At 42.4% G+C, this 19,609-nt stretch overlaps 1 protein-coding gene and 1 long non-coding RNA gene across 2 annotated transcripts in view; one reads left to right on the top strand and one right to left on the bottom strand.

The window, feature by feature from the left end:
• Window positions 1-308: 308 nt before the first annotated feature.
• The window catches only part of CFAP418 (cilia and flagella associated protein 418), a 19,996-nt gene continuing 695 nt past the window's right edge, over window positions 309-19,609 (bottom strand). Inside the window, exons 2-6 of the mRNA XM_048841280.2 lie at window positions 15,469-15,568; window positions 10,328-10,398; window positions 9,230-9,295; window positions 5,177-5,272; window positions 309-1,062 (exon numbers count right to left, since the gene is read on the bottom strand). Of these exons, the coding sequence (XP_048697237.1) occupies window positions 903-1,062; window positions 5,177-5,272; window positions 9,230-9,295; window positions 10,328-10,398; window positions 15,469-15,568 (493 nt within the window). The 3' untranslated portion in view covers window positions 309-902. The remainder of the gene's footprint in view (window positions 1,063-5,176; window positions 5,273-9,229; window positions 9,296-10,327; window positions 10,399-15,468; window positions 15,569-19,609) is intronic.
• LOC142070967 (uncharacterized) overlaps window positions 19,128-19,609 on the top strand; it is a 38,497-nt gene continuing 38,015 nt past the window's right edge. The window contains exon 1 of the long non-coding RNA XR_012666913.1: window positions 19,128-19,381. This is a non-coding gene — a long non-coding RNA (uncharacterized LOC142070967). The remainder of the gene's footprint in view (window positions 19,382-19,609) is intronic.

Here is a 19,609-nt window from a genome sequence, read left to right as displayed (position 1 = left end):
GCATCATCAGAAGAGACAAGAAAATTCTCCTTGCTAATAAGGCAATATTTCCATTTATTAGAACCACCTATCCAGAACTTTAGGTTCATGACAATTTTTATAAGATTGGTTAAGAGGATTTCTTAATTACAACCCCCACCGCCCCAAGAAATTAATGACAGTAATTTCCAATCTTTGAGTTGCTTCATTCATCTGCTTACTGCAGATTGCTCCTCATATTTCTCCCGATGTAATTAAAGTATGACAGGTGTTTAAAAACCAGTTACCACTTTGTATACATGAAATTGCATACATCAAATAACTCTGAATGAATCCTTAGAATACTATTTTATTGAATAGTAAAAATATTTTCAGTACAGTGTTTTCATTCCATTTTCTTTTACATCACTGTATGAAATGATCCCATCCCCTTTGCCGAAATTGAACTATAGTCCATTTTTCAATATGATAATTTCCAGTGCTGAAAAAAAAACAAGCCATACATAATACTTGTGCATATTTCATATATGCAGGTAGTGAAGAAAACAAGGGCTTATAAGCTGCTTTTTCTGTGCCCCATTTGGTTTCACTGGCTTCTTCTCCCTCCAACGGCATGAGGGGAGGAGCGCATCAAGCCCACTTATCATTAACACTTCTAATGTCACCTGTAGCTGGCACTCTAGGGAATAGAAGGCCTCCAAGCTGGCTGTTTCCTCTATGAACTCCCTTAATTCATGAGACTGTTACAGTGAGAGGAAAAATGTTCAGTTCTGAATTCAGTGTCACTATCTAGTTCTAGATAAAACATTCAGGTTCCTTTCTGTTCTCAGAAAATAGAGTGGGAAATGCATGGTAAAAGGAAGTCAGTTTGACTTGAAAGTCTGTTTTCACACAGGAACGCATACCAAATATGTGAGAAGACTTCATTCTACATGTTTACCACAGACCCAACGAAGCTGCCGGTCTGTTCGGAGGTCAGTTAGTTCACCAATGGATCTCCAACTGCACTGACAAGCATAAGCCCGTGATCCCTTCTTCTTTATCATCTTTGCTCTTAATTTACTGAGTTCAGGCATGTTATTCCTGTCAATCAAATAAGTTCACTTTAGTATCATGTAAGTTCGTTTTTTCTATAAAATAAGCACTTAGCACCATGGGGCCAAATTCTGACATTGGATGTGCATACACTGGGACTAACTTTAGCGGGAGTTGTATGTGAAGCTGAGAAAAGATCTTAGCCCATGGCATTCTGCTGAAACCAATTCTGCTGAAACCACTCGAACAGACTAGCTTTATAAAGACACCTTATTATATCTGTTTGTTTGTGTGTTTTTTTTAAAGCAAATTTTTAGCATCCTAGGTGCATTACACTTTAATGTGATCGCTGGACAGCTCTTGCTTCTATAGCAGTCTACATGCATGCAGGAAACTGCCAGTGAGAACAGCAGTGTTACTCCTCTCTAGCTACTCTACGGGCTCCTGGTCCTGTTGCCTACATCTACTTATTTTCTTCCAACCCACAAGCTCTCAAGACTGTTTTTCCTTCTCCTCACCGCCTTCTTCCACTATCATGATATCTGAAGTGAGAAATCACATACAATTTAAGAACATGTGTAGTGGTTGTGGTCCTTTATCTACTGGAGCCAGAGCAGTTGCTGAGAATCCTCTTCCTTACCTGAAGGAGGACCAGAAGCACACAGCCACCCCAGTAAATGCAGCACTGCTGCCCTCAGAACCAGTTCCCTGTCGGTTAATGGACTGTTGCATTTCCAGGTGCTGTCATTGTAGGAGCTTTGACTACAGTAACTATAAAGTCCCCATGCAATGCTGAATGAGGTTATTTAACAGGCCAGTCTCCTTTTTATATGCAATTTTTAAATCACTTTCATGGTAAGTACTGAGGTTATAGTGCAATAGCATCTCTGGTTTAATTATGAGTTATAGGCTAAATCAGCCATGGGCTGCTCTGAAATGTATACAGGTCACTAACTTTTTTGTTACAAGAGCAACACAATGTTCTAGCAAATAAAAATTCAAGAAGGCAAACTATTGGGTCAAAATCCTCCTGTTATATTGTTTTTACTTACATCAGTTGGAAGAAAAGGAACATTTTGTACTGTGATAATGTCGATCCCTTCCGTGGGTGGTTTATGCTGACTGAGGTCTGTGGTGGGGAGGGAGCAAGGGTGAGGTGAGGGGGAAGGGAGACAGCCACTCTCTGCAGAATTGGTTCCCTCCCTCCCCCCACGAAAAAAAATCTGCAAGAAACACTAATGATGTATAATTCTGACTGGGACAGAGCATCTTGCTTTCTCTTCCTCCTCTGCAGTATACAACCCCCAGGGAGACAGGAGCCACAGGGAGAGTCCAGTGCAATAACAGCCATTCCTGCACTCAGGCCAGATGCTACGTCATGAAACAAGCTTTGGGCCTTGATTCAGAAAAACACTTAAACATATGCTAGACACTGAGTGTGCACTTAAGTCTCATTAACTTTAGTGGGATTTTAACATGTGCTGAAGTGCTGTCTTGAATATAATGCTTTCCTAAGTAAAGGTCTCAGTGTACTGTCACTATTGTTTGCAGGTGTATTGAAACCTGAAGTTTTTGTAGGTTTAGTCCTCTGCTGGTTCTGCAGAGGAGAGAATTCCATCCTCCAAAGTATCAGTCAGAAAGAAATACCAAGTAGACTAATGTAGTATCAGCTCTCCTACTTGGGAATAACCTACAGAGGGGTCAATCTGGTCTAGAGAGTGAATCTGAAGTGTGTTGTAAGTATTCATTTAGTTTAGATTCATACAGTATCAGCTATCCTAAGTATCTTAAACTGGTTCACTTGTATCATAAATGAATCCATATACACAGTGACATTCTGCTGTCAGAAAATAGCATATGCAAGTTAATCACTACAGAGGTCTGTGGTGAAACAGGTCAGGGTAGAAGGCAAAAGGGATCACATTTCATAATACAAACAGATAGACAATAGGGAGAACATGCACCAAATCACAGGTTACTTCTACGCTAGCATCCAGCAGTACAAATGAAGAAGCCAAAGGACCGGTATAAAAGTCAGTTATTTCAAAAAGCAAATGTAAACTTAATGTGTTAACCATGACTGACATTTAGCCTGCTCTTTCCATTAATCCTTCATCTGCTGCCCTTATAGATGGTCAAATACTACACTGATGAGCACAGTAAAAATGTTTCAATAGAAATCTGAGAACTAAACACAGTGGGGTAGATGCTTATTTACTAACTTGCTTGTCCATCCTTTAAATCTCATTTTTACACTATTTATTTAGGAAGGATTAACAGGTTTACAAATGCATGCCATGTAAATATGAGAAACAAAACAAAAGCTCACTATTGTAATGATTGTTTAAAGAGACATTGCATACGAATATTGTCATCAGATCTCTCTGTTTAAGAGTTATATTACAGAGTAAGCATTATTACAAGATCTATGACATGTTGTTTAACAGACCAGGCATGTCTAATATTAATATTCAAAAAATTGGACAGGTATGCTGGTTGTGTTTGCAAGTGAATGTAATCAAATATCTGAGACCTGGTCTACACTACATAGTTAGGTTGATGTGAGGCAGCTTACGCCAACCTAATTATGTCAGTGTACACACTATAGCCTTGTCCCTACAGTGTACACACTATAGCCAGGTAGCTAGAGCCTGGCTGCCCCCAGCTCCCAGCCAGACTGTTGCCCAGAGGCCCCCTGATCAGGGAGCCAAGAAGCCCGGGGGGCTGAGAAGCCCAGGAGGCTGTCCCCTGCTCCCAGCCAGGAGCAGGGAGCCAAGAAGCCTGGTAATGGGGTGGGGGAGCTGGTTCCCAGTAGGGAATTGAGAGCCCTGGCTTGTGAGGATGCACACCACCAACAGAAGGAGGGTAGTGTGGACATCAGCCTCTGCAGTAATTACTGTGGTGGTTGCAAGTCAACCTGACATATGTCAATTTAAGTCTGTAGTGTAGACGTGCCCTAAGTATATTTGTCCTCTGTCTATTCTGCTTGGTATGTAACTGGTTCATTCTCACTTTTAATCCCCTAATTTGCTTTGTTAAATCCATGTTAGCCTAAATTGCTGAACATCATGTTGAGGATTACACATTTTAATCAAATTAGAAATAGTTGATGACAATGCCTTTCACTTGATTAAATTCTTTATTTTATTCATTCAAAATCTCAGGAACAGAATAACTTGTACATTAAATAATATACATTCTGCCTTTTAGTTCATGAAACTCTCTAGTTACCAAAGAATCATATAAAAAACTTATCAATGCAGAGTATTTTTAATAATTTGCATTAATAAAAAAACCAAGGATCTCTCTATCGATTCTTAGGATCAGAGAGAACACAAAGGACGTCCTAACATAACAAGAAAGAGACTATTAATTACAAGATGACTTACTAATGTGTTATTATTATAAGGTGTTAGTGTTCTTTACAAGCTACAATACACCCTGGTGTTCACACAAACAATGTGAACATCCAATTAACCTGATCAATATATTTCAAGAGAACAAAGTTTTGATCAAAACAGATTTTATCAAAATAAATGGAATGCACTGTATTAAAATTCCATGTATAAATCAGGAATAAACCTCTTATTTGTCATTACAATCCAACCTAGTAAGGTCTTCAGGAAAGGTTTTAGAGAAATAACAAGTCAAAGTGGCTAAAGGACAAATTCAGGGACTTCAAATCCCCATTGGGATGGGGGAGAGGGAGAAATACCACAATTTAAAAAAAAAAAAATTTTTTTTTTAAAGTGATTGGTCCAAGGTTTTTTTCCCATGGAAAACCTTGCATTCAGTCAAGCTTCTACATTTTTAAAACAAAGGCTTTTAAAGTGCTTGAGTCTCACTGAACAGCTTATATACATAGCATGAGCACGGTACTTAACAGTGGAGAGAAAAAAACCTGACAGAAGCAATAAGTCTGTCACCCAAAACATGGTGGCAAATATACATAAGGAAAGTCATATTTTTACTTTATTCATGAATGAAACATACTGCAATAGAACACAAGAGGCCAAATTCATCACTAGTGAAAGTAACACTGATTTACATGGAATATCACCTGATTATGCCAGCAATAAATATGGTTCTTTATCTATTAAAATGTATATTTTTGATAAGCATAGTATCCCAAATACTAACTTCAAGTCTACCTGAGGCATACCTGAAAAAGAGATAATCACATGACTTATCCCACTGGTAGTCATTGTAATGAGACACATGGAAGTCACAGGCAGTACAACGTAGCTGATCACATGTTCTGTTCAAAGTAAAATAATCAAATATCAGTGATTTATTACAAAGATATATTAAGATTTCAAAATCAAGTGCTCAAAAGTTACAAAATTCCAGAACTAAGGTGCCCTCTCACGCACAGGCATTCTACATGCTTTAATTACATGAGCTCATACATACTTTCCACTGCCTCATTCAGTGCATAAGCTGGATGGTGCGCTGGGAACTAACTAGGTTAATATAGATTATGGAGGCTGTTGTCTCAACTCCTGCCTCATTTGGAGGGTGAAGGTGGAAGGTGTGTAGTGAATGAGGCAGAGGATTGTAGGTAGAGAAGGGATCATCTCATGGCTAAGGAAGCGAAATGCTTCCCTGGATTCTATGCCCGCCTTTGCCAGAGTTTTCCTCTGTGATGCTGAGTATATCCCTTAAACCAGTGTTTCCCAAACTTGGGACGCTGCTTGTTCAGGGAAAGCCGCTGGCAGGCCAGGCTGGTTTGTTTACCTGCCGCGTCTGCAGGTTTGGCCTATTGCGGCTCCCACTAGCCGCGGTTCGCCGCTGCAGGCCAATGGGAGCTATGGGAAGCGGTGCGGGCCGAGGGACATACCGGCTGCCGCTTCCTGCGGCCCTCATTGGCCTGGAGTGGCAAACTGCGGCCAGTGGGAGCCGCGATCGGCCGAACCTGCAGACGCGGCAGGTAAACAAACCGGCTGGGCCCGCCAGGGGCTTTCCCTGAACAAGCGGCGTCCCAAGTTTGGGAAACACTGCCTTAAACCAAAAATTTCACAGGTGGCTATTGTGTGTTCCTCATTTTCTGGGTGCCTAATCTGCAGAAGTGCTGAGCACTCAGAGCTACAACTGATGTCAATGGGAGCTGTGCTTTAAACATACAAAGTGCTATGCAATTCTAATTTCTCTGAAAAATCAGACCCTAGGTGTCTCAAGTTGGGCACTTAAAATTGGTAGACACTTCTGATAATGTTGGTTTTAATCTCTCTGTGCCTCAGTTCCTCATCTGTAAAGACGAGAATACCACCACCTCCCCTCACAAGGATGGTGTAAAGGATGATGTTTATGAAGCATTCAGATACAATGGCGATAAGTGTTTAAAAAAGTCTGTAAAGGAATTAATAAATCTGTATTCAGTGCAGATTTGGATGGTATACAGTAAATAAGGTATGGGACCATACTCTGTATGGGAATAGAAATATATAAATGCTTGACTTTACAACCATAACGTTCTCTTAACATAGTTTTTTGCATGTAATTTACTGGTTTTTTTAAAGCATACTGAACAAATTCCATCCATACTGACCTCCACAGTTGGACTCTTTAGACACACAGCACAGCACACTCTCACTTGAGCTAACAGAATAACTAACTGGTGATACTAATAGTTTTAGGTGGCTATCTGCAAGACAGCCACAAGAGGATGAGACACAATAGTTTGTCAGCAGGCTTCACAAATGTTTGCTTACAATAGAGGTCTGTAGGCAATCCAGACTCCTGGGTTCTGCTCCAGGTTCTGGAGGAGAGTGATCTCTAGCTGTTACAGACTCTTTGATCCCAGTCCCCAACCATGTCTTCCTCTCCCGGGGTGCTATTTCTATCTCCATCTGCCCCGTTCCCCTCCTTGAAGCAGGGTCCCAATTTCTTATCCCCGGCTATTCCCTCTGCTTCTCATTCCTCAGCACTCGAAACAGGCTGATTCCTCTTCCACACTGCCTAGGCATCAGCAGGGGAGCAATAAGAGCACAAGAGAGAGTCTCCCTGATCTCAGCTGTGATGCCTGGCAAGCTTGGGTGGACGTTTACAGGGGCAGCAAAGGTATCTCTCTGACCCCACTGGGACCATTCCCCACCCCCAAAAACATTTAGAGACCCTGCTCTGAATTATGGAGGCATTAGAGCTCAACAAAATGGTGAACCTGTTTTTCCAAATACTAAAAAAAGTTCTCAGAAATGGCTAAACTATTTTTTCTAAACTTTAAAAAAAAAAAAAAAAAATTCAACCTGAGGCAGACATTCAGCATGGAAAACTTCAGCCTAAACAGTTAGCTTCACAATCAAAAACAGGGTCTTATAATGGAAAGTTTTAGGCAACCCTAACTTAAGGCAGTGCTGTCATTTTTTACTATAACATTTACAAGAGAAAAAGTAATAATTTTAGCTTTTTGAAGAGAAATCCACATATTAAAAGGTCATACGCCAGTGGTTTTCTATTTGGTCTTCAGTTTTATTTCCCTTCACTCCCCACTTAGATGTACTCACCAGTAACCTAAGCCCTTATAAGATTCCTATGTTTAGTCATGGATCTATGTCCTTACAGTTGTATTTTTCATCTGCAAGTTCTAAGGCTTTCTCAATATACTTTTTATACAATATACTGTTTCCACTACCAGCCTGATCCTGCAAACCCTCACTTGTATGAGAAGGTCTACTGGCCTCAGAAGGATGGCCTGTAAGTGTAACTTCCAGTGGGACTACTCCTGTGCTTAAAGGTCCACATGTGTTTAAGTACCTTACCACGTTGGGGCTTTTAGGACTATTCATGTAAGAACTGCAGGATCAGGACCATAATATAAAGGAGTTTGTTAACATATTGCTCTACTTTAAACAACAAAAAACACATTAAGAAACTGATTTTGCGTTTGCCAACCAATCTGAAGATAGCCTTTTCAGTTTTAAAACCCTTGGGGAAAAATGGATAGTAATACTTCAGTTTAAGTGTATTAGGTAAATTATTTAGTAGTAGAGAATGCTGGTATTTTAAAAGCTTATTTTTTCACAATGAATTTTAGGCTAGATCAGCAGTTCTCAAACTGTGGATTGTGACCCCAAAGTGGGTTGTGACCCCTTTTTAATGGGGTCACCTGGGCTGGTGTTAGACTTGCTGTGGTCTGGGACCAAAGTCGAAGACTGAGTCCCACTGCCCTCGGTGGCAGGGCTCAGGTTACAGCCCCGCCAGGGCTGAAGACCTTGCAGTTCAGCTTTGGCCCCCCTGCCCAGGGCAGTGGGGCTCGGTCAGGCTCGGGCTTCAGTCCCCGGCTCCTGGGGTCTTGTAGTAATTTTAGTTGTCAGAAGGGGATTGCGATGCAATGAAATTTGAGAATCCTTGGGCTAGATTGTCAGTTTTTCCTGATGAAAAATACGGAAGACTACATTTAGGCTACTAGACTGTAGAGCTATGCTAGTGCAGTGCAGTAGGATAATATGCAGCACAGGGCTCAAAAGCAGCTGAACTGCTACAGATACACTGTTAAAGGTCACACTGGAAAAGGCCACTGAGGAAGACTGCTTCCCCTGCACAGTAAGGCGCAATACTCCACAATTCTTCTCTCTAAGCAAGTTTGAGTGGCTGCATGGCTTGTGTAACCACAACTAAGTAGTTCCATTAAACAAAACTGCCTTTTGAGGTAAGGGGTGTAAAGATCACATACACAGCTGAAGCTGGTGGGCACGAAAGTGGCTTTACAGGGAAAGATTCGGTCTCCCACATAAAATCCCTGTGCAAATCCTTAGCATAGGAGTCAAGATCTGGCCCATAATTCTGGTTCTGAAGACACTGTTTGTTATAAGCACTTTAAAAACATGATTTAGAAGAAAATTCCCTTTGGGCTGAAATTTCTTGTGACTTGCTGTAAGTTGATGGGTTATTTAATTTTTTTAAATGTTACCTGCAAAGAAAAAATGTTGCCTTGCATGCTTTTTCCTTCCTTAAAATGTCTAAAGATGGTCTGAAACTTGAACTGATTTTTTTTTTAATTAAAAATCCAAGTCTGGCCTCAGCTGGATAACTATGACTGCAGAACTAATGAAATGGTGATACCATAAGAGCTGGGGACACCCTACTTTTATAAAAAGGGCCATAGAATCTTTAGTGTCAATATTGAGCAGATAAGCTCTCAAGAGGTCTCTAAAACACACTCATGAAATAAACCACATGTAATAGAGTAGTATCTTTCAGATTTCAGATTTCCTACCTCTGCGAAATATTTGTTCCTATACCACGTGGTGTAGAGCTTCCGCCAAGATACACTGGACAACAGCTACATGAATTCAACAGAGAAATGTAAAATTAGTTAAAGTCATTTGGGAAAAGTAGCATAATAATAACCTAAGTTGATTTGACCTAGTCTGTCATGCTCCAATGAGCACATGTACCTTTTCAGCAAGTCCATTATTTTCATTAGAATTGTAAAGCACAGTAATTATAAAGTAAGTGTTACTTTATTGGACTTATGCTGAACATCCAGGAGCATATAAGAATTAAAAGTTTTTCAATGTGTGCATAAGCAAGAGTCACAGAAACACTCTACTATGGGCTACGTGTTCACCAAATAGTACAGGGACTTAAAATAAACACAGAAAAGTAAAACAGAACATTAATTTTGAACTGTTAATGCTTTTTCATGTGGCAGAAGATTATTTACAACTGCAGTAATCTTTAGTACTTTAATTTAGCATTATAGACAACATTCCTTATACTGATAGACTCAAGGAGCTCAATCTGTTTATCTTAACAAAGAGAAGCCTAAGGGGAGATTTGATCACAGGCTAAAAGTACCTACATGGGGAACACATATTTGATTATGAGCTCTTCAATCTAGCAGACAAAAGTATAACAAACTCCAATGGCTGGAAGCTGAAGCTAGACAAATTCAGAATGGAAATAAGGTGTAAGTTTTTAATGGTAATTAACCACTGGAACAATTTACCAAGGGTTGTGATGGTTTCTCCATTAGGGGCAATTTTTAAATCAAGACTGGATTTTTTTAAACATTCAAAAAGGAATTATGCTGGGGGAGGTTCTATGGCCTGTGTTATACAGGAGGTCAGATCAGATGATCACAATGGTCTCTTCTGGCCTTGGAATCTATGAATCTATTAAATGAATGAAAAACTTCCTTTGCTCTTTGGAGTCACAAAACGCTGAATTATTTGTCCTTTCTCCTACGAAAGCTCCCCTAAATACTTAGTTCCTTTGTAATTCAGTGTCATCATAGTTTAAATAGTAGACATTACTAGACCGATTATAGAATTTACACACTTGTGTATTCAGGTCAGCACGCTTCACTTACCTTTTACCATGTGCCTGAATGGAAGCACTATTTCTTTCAGATGTGGGACTTTCAGATTTATATGTCAGTTTCTATTTCAAAACAGAGAGAGAACCAGGCAGCATTACAGCAACATACACAGCCATTCAGTTTTGCTTAAGAAGCAAAGGCCAGAAATCTCTCCGATGGAAATCGGAATGAAGGTAGAAAAACTGCAAGTTGTCCGTCACGGTGATTTGGCTCTTTTCAAAAGGCATCACAATTTTAGCAGATCCACCCATGGGTAGATAGGGAACCAGGCTCATAACACATCTAAACTCACCCAATTTCCTCCCCAAATGCAGATGCCCCCACTCTGCAGAGGGCTCTGTGAGAACCCCATGCAAAGGAGGCAGCAGATTCTGCCCCTCTCCATACAAATATATTTGGGTGTTGGGGGGCAGGTGGGAATAATGATCTGGCCCAGGATAGTAATCAAATAACTTAAACTCCAAATGTACATCTTTCAAATCTATCCAACTGGAATTGTGGGTGCTCAGCACCTTTTTTTTTTTTTTTTAAAAAACACATTCTAGGTGTCTCATGTGTGGCACTGAAAATTAGTAGACACACTTAAAAATTGAAGCCTAAGTGACTTGCCCAAAGTCATACAGTAAATGCATAGCTAGGAATTTAACTCTGATTCCCAGTTCTGTATGCTAACCACCAGACAATGATTCCATGAAACACTAACACACCAAACTGCAACTTCAGTTAATAAAATGGTGGAAGGATGTAGACTGAAGAAGAGAAAGCTTCTATTTAGACAAATATCTTGGTAATGACAGAAAAAGAAATTGGAAAGTACAAGACCATTTAATTGAAAGTTTTGAAGTTTTCCCTAATAGCAGCTCATCTAGAGTTTATCCACTTGAGTTATAGGATATTCTGATATTGGGCTTATAACCCAGGGACTTCTTGGTGCCAAATGGCAGAAGGCACAGGGGGTGCATAGGGTTTACAGGGATCCCCTGGGTTGGATATAAGCATAACAGTTTACCAAAGGGTGACATGTGAGGTCTCTACCAAGAGCCAGTAGCCCACTGGTCACTGTCATCATTGCAAAAAGTATGTGCGGATAATATTTAAGGAGTTCATAGAATCATAGAATATCAGGGTTGGAAGGGACCTCAGGAGGTCATCTAGTCCAACCCCCTGCTCAAAAGCAGGACCAATCCCCAATTAAATCATCCCAGCAAGGGCTTTGTCAAGCCTGACCGTAAAAACTTCTAAGGAAGGAGATTCCACCACCTCCCTAGGCAACGCATTCCAGTGTTTCACCACCCTCCTAGTGAAAAAGTTTTTCCTAATATCCAACCTAAACCTCCCCCACTGAAACTTGAGACCATTACTCCTTGTCCTGTCCTCTTCTACCACTGAGAATAGTCTAGAACCATCCTCTCTGGAACCACCTCTCAGGTAGTTGAAAGCAGCTATCAAATCCCCCCTCATTCTTCTCTTCTGCAGACTAAACAATCCCAGTTCCCTCAGCCTCTCCTCATAAGTCATGTGTTCCAGACCCCTAATCATTTTTGTTGCCCTTCGCTGGATTCTTTCCAATTTATCCACATCCTTCTTGTAGTGTGGGGCCCAAAACTGGACACAGTACTCCAGATGAGGCCTCACCAATGTCGAATAGAGGGGGACGATCACGTCCCACGATCTGCTCGCTGTGCCCCTACTTATACATCCCAAAATGCCATTGGCCTTCTTGGCTACAAGGGCACACTGCTGACTCATATTCAGCTTCTCGTCCACTGTCACCCCTAGGTCCTTTTCTGCAGAACTGCTGCCTAGCCATTCGGTCCCTAGTCTGTAGCTGTGCATTGGGTTCTTCCGTCCTAAGTGCAGGACCCTGCACTTATCCTTATTGAACCTCATCAGATTTCTTTTGGCCCAATCCTCCAATTTGTCTAGGTCCCTCTGTATCCTATCCCTGTCCTCCAGCGTATCTACCACTCCTCCCAGTTTAGTATCATCCGCAAATTTGCTGAGAGTGCAATCCACACCATCCTCCAGATTATTTATGAAGATATTGAACAAAACCGGCCCCAGGACCGACCCTTGGGGCACTCCACTTGACACCGGCTGCCAACTAGACATGGAGCCATTGGTCACTACCTGTTGAGCCCGACAATCTAGCCAACTTTCTACCCACCTTATAGTGCATTCATCCAGCCCGTACTTCTTTAACTTGCTGACAAGAATACTGTGGGAGACCGTGTCAAAAGCTTTGCTAAAGTCAAGAAACAATACATCCACTGCTTTCCCTTTATCCACAGAGCCAGTTATCTTGTCATAGAAGGCAATTAGATTAGTCAGGCATGACCTTCCCTTGGTGAATCCATGCTGACTGTTCCTGATCACTTTCCTCTCCTCTAAGTGCTTCAGGATTGATTCTTTGAGGACCTGCTCCATGATTTTTCCGGGGACTGAAGTGAGGCTGACTGGCCTGTAGTTCCCAGGATCCTCCTCCTTCCCTTTTTTAAAGATTGGCACTACATTAGCCTTTTTACAGTCATCTGGGACTTCCCCCATTCGCCACGAGTTTTCAAAGATAATGGCCAATGGCTCTGCAATCACAGCCGCCAGTTCCTTTAGCACTCTCGGATGCAACTCGTCCGGCCCCATGGACTTGTGCACGTCCAGCTTTTCTAAATAGTCCCTAACCACCTCTTTCTCCACAGAGGGCTGGCCATCTATTCCCCATGTTGTGATGCCCAGCGCAGCAGTCTGGGAGCTGACCTTGTTAGTGAAGACAGAGGCAAAAAAAGCATTGAGTACATTAGCTTTTTCCACATCCTCTGTCACTAGGTTGCCTCCCTCATTCATTAAGGGGCCCACACTTTCCTTGGCTTTCTTCTTGTTGCCAACATACCTGAAGAAACCCTTCTTGTTACTCTTAACATCTCTCGCTAGCTGCAGCTCCAGGTGCTATTTGGGCCTTCTGATTTCATTCCTACATGCCCGAGCAATATTTTTATACTCTTCCCTGGTCATATGTCCAATCTTCCACTTCTTGTAAGCTTCTTTTTTATGTTTAAGATCCGCTAGGATTTCACCATTAAGCCAAGCTGGTCGCCTGCCATATTTACTATTCTTTCGACACATCGGGATGGTTTGTCCCTGTAACCTCAACAGGGATTCCTTGAAATACAGCCAGCTCTCCTGGACTCCTTTCCCCTTCATGTTAGCCCCCGAGGGGATCCTACCCATCTGTTCCCTGAGGGAGTCGAAGTCTGCTCTCCTGAAGTCCAGGGTCCGTATCCTGCTGCTTACCTTTCTTCCCTGTGTCAGTTATGAGTTATGTATCTATTCTAAAATTCATGTCGTTAAGATCTTGGAGTTAAGGACGGTCACCAGGAGGTGAAACACCTCAAAAATTTTCCTTTCAGACAGGAGGCAGCAGATATCTATCACCCTTGGCTAGTCATTTGTGTATGGTATGGCTCACAATGTAGGCCTATTTGCATACTGAGCCACAGGCAAAAAAAGAGATTTTGAAATCTACAAGAGAGGAAATTCACAGGACGAAACAATGAGCAGGGGTGCCCTGTCTATGAATAAAGACAAAGGATGGGACTGATATATCTGTGGGGTGAGGGCATGAGGACAGCATGCTTATCTCATGAAAGGAGTATCACAGCTAAGCTGGCTAAAAAGAGCTGCAAGGATTTTGGGTGAGTCAAACTCTACAAGACATGAGAGTACCTTGGTAAATAAGTCTAGGCTCAAGAATGCATTATAACTTTATTTTATATGTAAACATTTGTTTCCAGTACTACTTCTTGCTATTACTTGAATCTGTGCTTTGTTAAATAAACTTACGTTTGCAGTGAAATCAAGTATATCGAAAGGCTGTGTATTGAGTGGAGAGGTGATACGAGATAGAACTGGTAAGCTGATGAGTACTGTTTCTTTGGAAGCAGCGAATCTGTGAATACTGCCAATACCAGTGGACCAGGCGCTGAACACTCCAGGAAGACGCCTGGAGAGCTCAAAGGTTGGACTGTATCTATCACTAACCTGTAGAGTAACAGTGGGGCCTGTAAGGCCTAGAGGGGAGTGCTTGTGTTGCCTCTGGCTGGAGGAGTTGGGGATTACCATGGCAGGCATAGCTATGGCAGGTGATAGCGAGGTGCCTCACAACCCTGGGTATCCCTAGGCAATGTGTCAGGGCTCCCTCAATCTCTCCTGCTAAAGAAAGAAAGAAAGAGACAGAGAGAGAATGACTGTGTAGCCTGGTGGTTAGGGCACTCACCTGCGAGGTGGGAGACTAAGGTCCAGTTCCCCAGCTCCACTGACTCTTTTACTAATTATTCATAATGGAACAGCTTCAACTGGAAAGACTGGGGGAGCCCCACACCAGAATATCCCATAACTCAGTAGTTAGAGCATATTTCTGGCAGGTTGGAGATGCCGGTTAAAATCCTTCCTCCCCCTTTAGCAAAGAGGGGAATTGAACCTGGATCTCCCACATCCCTGGCAAGTGCTCTATAATTTTTAGCACAGAGGTTAAACACCATCACTTTCTCCTCTTCCCGCCATTTTCTGTGGAACCTAAGTTACTTGACTCCAGGAGGTGGGTTCCTGATCATGGACTGTTAGCAGAGATAGGTGTCTATCTCTGTCAAAGTGGTAGGGTTTAGGACACACACCTCTCCTTAGAATTTCCCATGGGCTAGCATTTCCAGCTCCCTGACTAGCACGTTGGCTTCTGTGATCACATTCCAAGGCGCTTCTATCTCCACAGTCATTGTATAGGGAACCCAGGTACCTAACTCAGGCTTTGTGAATTGCAGTGTTGATTCTGTGTCTTTCTAGATGCCTAAAAGTTAGGCACCACGATGCTGAGCATTGCAATGCCTAAATCCCTTTCTGGATCTTGGCTTTAGCTTCCATAATTTCTTGTCCATGCTGTACCACTTATTGAGGAAGAGAGTCTGGTTCTCAGGCTCTCTGAACCTCCACACAGTTCACATATCCTGAGCTCCCAAGTTCACTACACCCACCTGCTTTCTCACAATTAAAAAACAAACAAACACACACCTCCCTGAAACTCCCTTTTCTGAAAACTTTCTAACTGAACCCCTTCATGCAGCATTTTTCAGAACTCTACTTACCACAGTTTTTTTGGAAAAGCTGCTTTCATCAATGATATCTTTAATTATGTCATCTATATTCTCTTCATCAACGACAGCCTTTGTTAGTATTTTAGCTGATCTGAGAAATGTAGAGGAAAATCCATCATTGTGTAAAATGAGCAGGTAAAGTAGTTTCAAGCATTTCAACCATACCTACCTAGTTTCAAGAAACATTTAAAAACATTCAGCTATTTTCCCTCTAACATATCTTTACTATCTAAGGCACGAAATATTAGTGGCATAAGAGTACAGGAAAATTAGAGATCAGCCTGAACATTTGCACATACTACTAAATTGTCAATGCAATTTAGAGTACACAAATCTGCTTATGATTCCTGACTCTTTTCAGACAGATCAAATTACAAGTAATCTCTGAAGCACAATTTTAATTCGTGTTTCAAAACTTTGATACACAACACTGCATGATTTTACAGACTTGTTTATGGTATAATAGATAGCTACATATGGAACCATTCATGACATCTTTGGTGTTCACTGAATGTCCTTGCTTATATATACTTGAGACAATCCCTTAACATTCAACGCTAAATTCATACCTTGTGTAAACCAGTTCAACTTGCTGTTGAAGACATGGATCTGTGACTGTTTAAATCATGTCTGAATTTGGCTTTAAATTAACACAAATTAAAAAATACAACTACAAAACTTTAATCCTGCATCGTACACAAGTGCTAAATAATGGCTTTAAAACCTAATTATTGTAATCGCCTGACAAAACCTACAATATGAAAGACCCTCAAGAGTATAAATTGAGATGGAAAAAGCATAGAATAGTTCAGAGTAGTTATGGTACTGTATTTCAGGAAATATAGAATACAGTAATAAGAATCTAACATTAAACCCACTAAAATCTGCTTAGATTTGTGAATATTTCTATTTAAGGGCTTAAATGATCAATTACAATATTACAGTTTAGCAATTACAGAAAAATAAGGGTCAAATGATCAATTAGGAAAATTTTTACATCTCTTATCTCCACCATGGTTGCCTCTAGGTTGGCATTTAACACCAGTGGTTGCCTCTCTCTCTCTGAGAAACAAACACAAACTGACAATCCTAGGTTTAAATGACAATTTGGGAGGTAAGGATGGTGGAGATGAGAGATTAAAAATGCCTATGTTGTTCTGAAGAAACTGAATGAGCTATTTACAGACTCAGTAACATTCAGCCTTGGGTTTTTTTGGAATGATATAAGTGATTTCAACATTCTGCATACTGTAGAATAAGCTAGTGTTTAACCACTAAAAGTCAGGTTACATACTTCATGTAGACAGTACATACTTCACTGTACATTACAAAATAGCATAGGGAACTTTTTATATATCTTGCTAATAAATATTGTACTGCTGTAGTTCATATTCATGTTTGCACAGAATGTTTATTTTACTAATCAAAATTAGGTAACTGATTTTTGTACAGTTTATAGGCTAGTTAATTTTTAAGTATGGTATCTTCATAGAATCATAGAATATCAAGGTTGGAAGGGACCTCAGGAAGTCATCTAATCCCAACCCCCTGCTCAAAGCAGGACCAATCCCCAATTTTTGGCTCAGATCCCTAAATGGCCCCCTCAAGGATTGAACTCACAACCCTGGGTTTAGCAGGCCAATGCTCAGACCACTGAACTATCCCTCCAACTTGCTAGTCCACTATTAATAATCAATAATCAAATAACATTTGTTTACCACAATGCACTGGCGTTGAATGACACCCTTAGCCTTTGGTTCAACTGCAACTTCCAAATAAGATACCACTATCTTTACTAGTGGTTAGCATTACACTCCAACTTATGTGTTAAGACAGGTTTCAGAGTAGCAGCCATGTTAGTCTGTATCTGCAAAAAGAAAAGGAGTACTTGTGGCACCTCAGAGACTAACAAATTTATTTGAGCATAAGCTTTTATGAGCTACATGCATCCGATGAAGTGAGCTGTAGTTCACGAAAGCTTATGCTCAAATAAATTTGTTAGTCTCTAAGGTGCCACAAGTCCTCCTTTTCATATGAGTTAAGGGAGGGCTCCAGAGTACGTGCAAAATCATTGGAGTATTTTTAGTCCTGGTACTTTTACAGACAAATTGAAGCTTGTCTTGGCCTCTTCTGGCCCTGGGAAAGGGGGTTGGGTTGGGTTGGGGAAGAGGGATGGGGTGCAGGGGAGGGATGGGCTCTGGGCTGGGGGTGTGGCCTGGGGGGGACAGAAATGAGGGGTTCAGGGTGCAGGAGACACCTCTGGGCTGGGGCAGGAGGCTGGGCTGTGTGCAGGGTGAGGGCTCCGGCTGGGGATGCAGGCTCTGAGGTGGGGCCGGGGATAAGGGGTTTGGGGTGCAGGAGGCGGCTCCAGATTGTGTCAGGGGGTTGGAGTGAGGGAGAGGATGTGAGCTTCCGGGAGGGAGTTTGGGGTGCGGGAAGGGGACTCCAGGCTGGGGCAGAGGGTTGGGGTACAGGATGGGGTGCGGAGTCCCGGCAGTGCTTACCACAGCTCCCAGGAAGTGGCCGCCAGGTCCCTGCGGCCCCTAGGTGCATGGATGGCCAAGGAGGCTCTAGACGCTGCCCACGGGCCCACAGGTGACACCCCGGCAGCTCCCATTGGTTGTGGTTCCCGGCTAATGGGAGCTGCGGAGCCGGTTCTTGGGGGCGGGGGCTGCGTGCGGAGCTTCCCTGGATGCCCATGCACCTAGGGGCTGCAGGGACCTGGCAGCCACTTCCAGGAGCTGCAGGTAGCCTGCCTTAGCCCTGGGCTCCCACTGTGCTGTTGACCGGACTTTAACGCCCGTCGGCAGTGCTGACTGGAGCTGCCTGGTCTCTTTTCGACCGGGCATTCCGGTAGAAAACTGGACACCTGGCAACCCTACCCAGGAGGAACAGAGGTGAGGTTGGTGGGGAATGGGGGGAATGAAATAGACAGATATGGGGGCTAGGCAGATGGGGTTGAAGTGATGGGGTGAGTGTGAGGGGGGCTGGGAGACAGGCCAGGCAAATGCAGGTGCACGACTGATTTAGAAGTTGAGGGTAGAATTAATTGCTGGGTAGGGGACAGGCATGAGTGGGTGACAACTACTACAGTGGGGCCAAAATCACTGTACCCAATGAATTTGGGGGAGGAGACAACACTACTTGTCACCTACACACACTGTGAATGGGCTGGGCAAGTTCAAAAATCAAAAGACAAACCAAAAATCATGATATAATTCTTTCCTCATGATTTTGGACCTATTTCATGATGTTTCATATTGTGAGGATGTCAATACCACATTTGTTGCATTCCAGTGACTAGTGCACTGATACTGCTGTTTAGCTAATTTTAAATCAAACTACACTCAGTTTTCTCAGCAGAGAGCATTACAAAAGTGTGTATGACAGACACTCTAACATTTGATTTACACTTCTCGTTTTATAAACCACATTAGTTACTGCAGAGTCTACTATTATTCAGGTTCAGCCGGCTGCAAAATTATCTCTTTTGAGACACCAACAGAATGAAAGCCAATATTAAAACTGGCCACATAATTTCTAACTTGCTTTAGTTTAATGTTCAGAAAAACTTTCAGTATGTGAACAACAATCGTTGCATAATCTAGTTTTCCTGACATTAAATTCTCTCACTGTGACTTCACAGCCACACGCTGACAACAGAGCACCAAAGCCAGCAAGCCGCTCCGCCATGGATGCAGGCAAGAGGCAGCAGAGATAAGGGCCATCTCCGGAGCCTGTCATCAAACTCCAAAAAGTGGGCATTACTAGCCCAGAGTGAACGGGACCCCTGCCAACAGCCCATGGCGAAGTGTGTCCTCAGCCCTCCTTTCAGTTTCTGATCTCCCTTCTTCTTTAAGCCGATCCCTGACAAACCCAACTTGGCAAAGTTGGTTTCTAAGAGGTACTTCAGCCACGGGGCACGCTGCGGGCACGCGGAGGGGCTTCCGCCAGGGCATGACCCCAGGGCACACGCAGCAGAGCCTGGGCCAAGATGGCCAGGTGACAGGGAGAAAAGGGATTGGGGGAAGAGGGAGGGAGCCCAGGCCAGAGACTAGAGAGGCCCGAGAGAGTGAGCCAGGAACTGGAGTGTGTGTGGGCGAGGGACCGAGAGCCCAGCGACTGCAGGCCA

This window comes from Caretta caretta, chromosome 2, assembly GCF_965140235.1.
Source record: "Caretta caretta isolate rCarCar2 chromosome 2, rCarCar1.hap1, whole genome shotgun sequence".
Taxonomy (NCBI): domain Eukaryota; kingdom Metazoa; phylum Chordata; order Testudines; family Cheloniidae; genus Caretta; species Caretta caretta.
The sequence above is the reverse complement of the archived record's forward strand: the minus strand, read 5'-3'. Positions and strand labels throughout refer to the sequence as shown.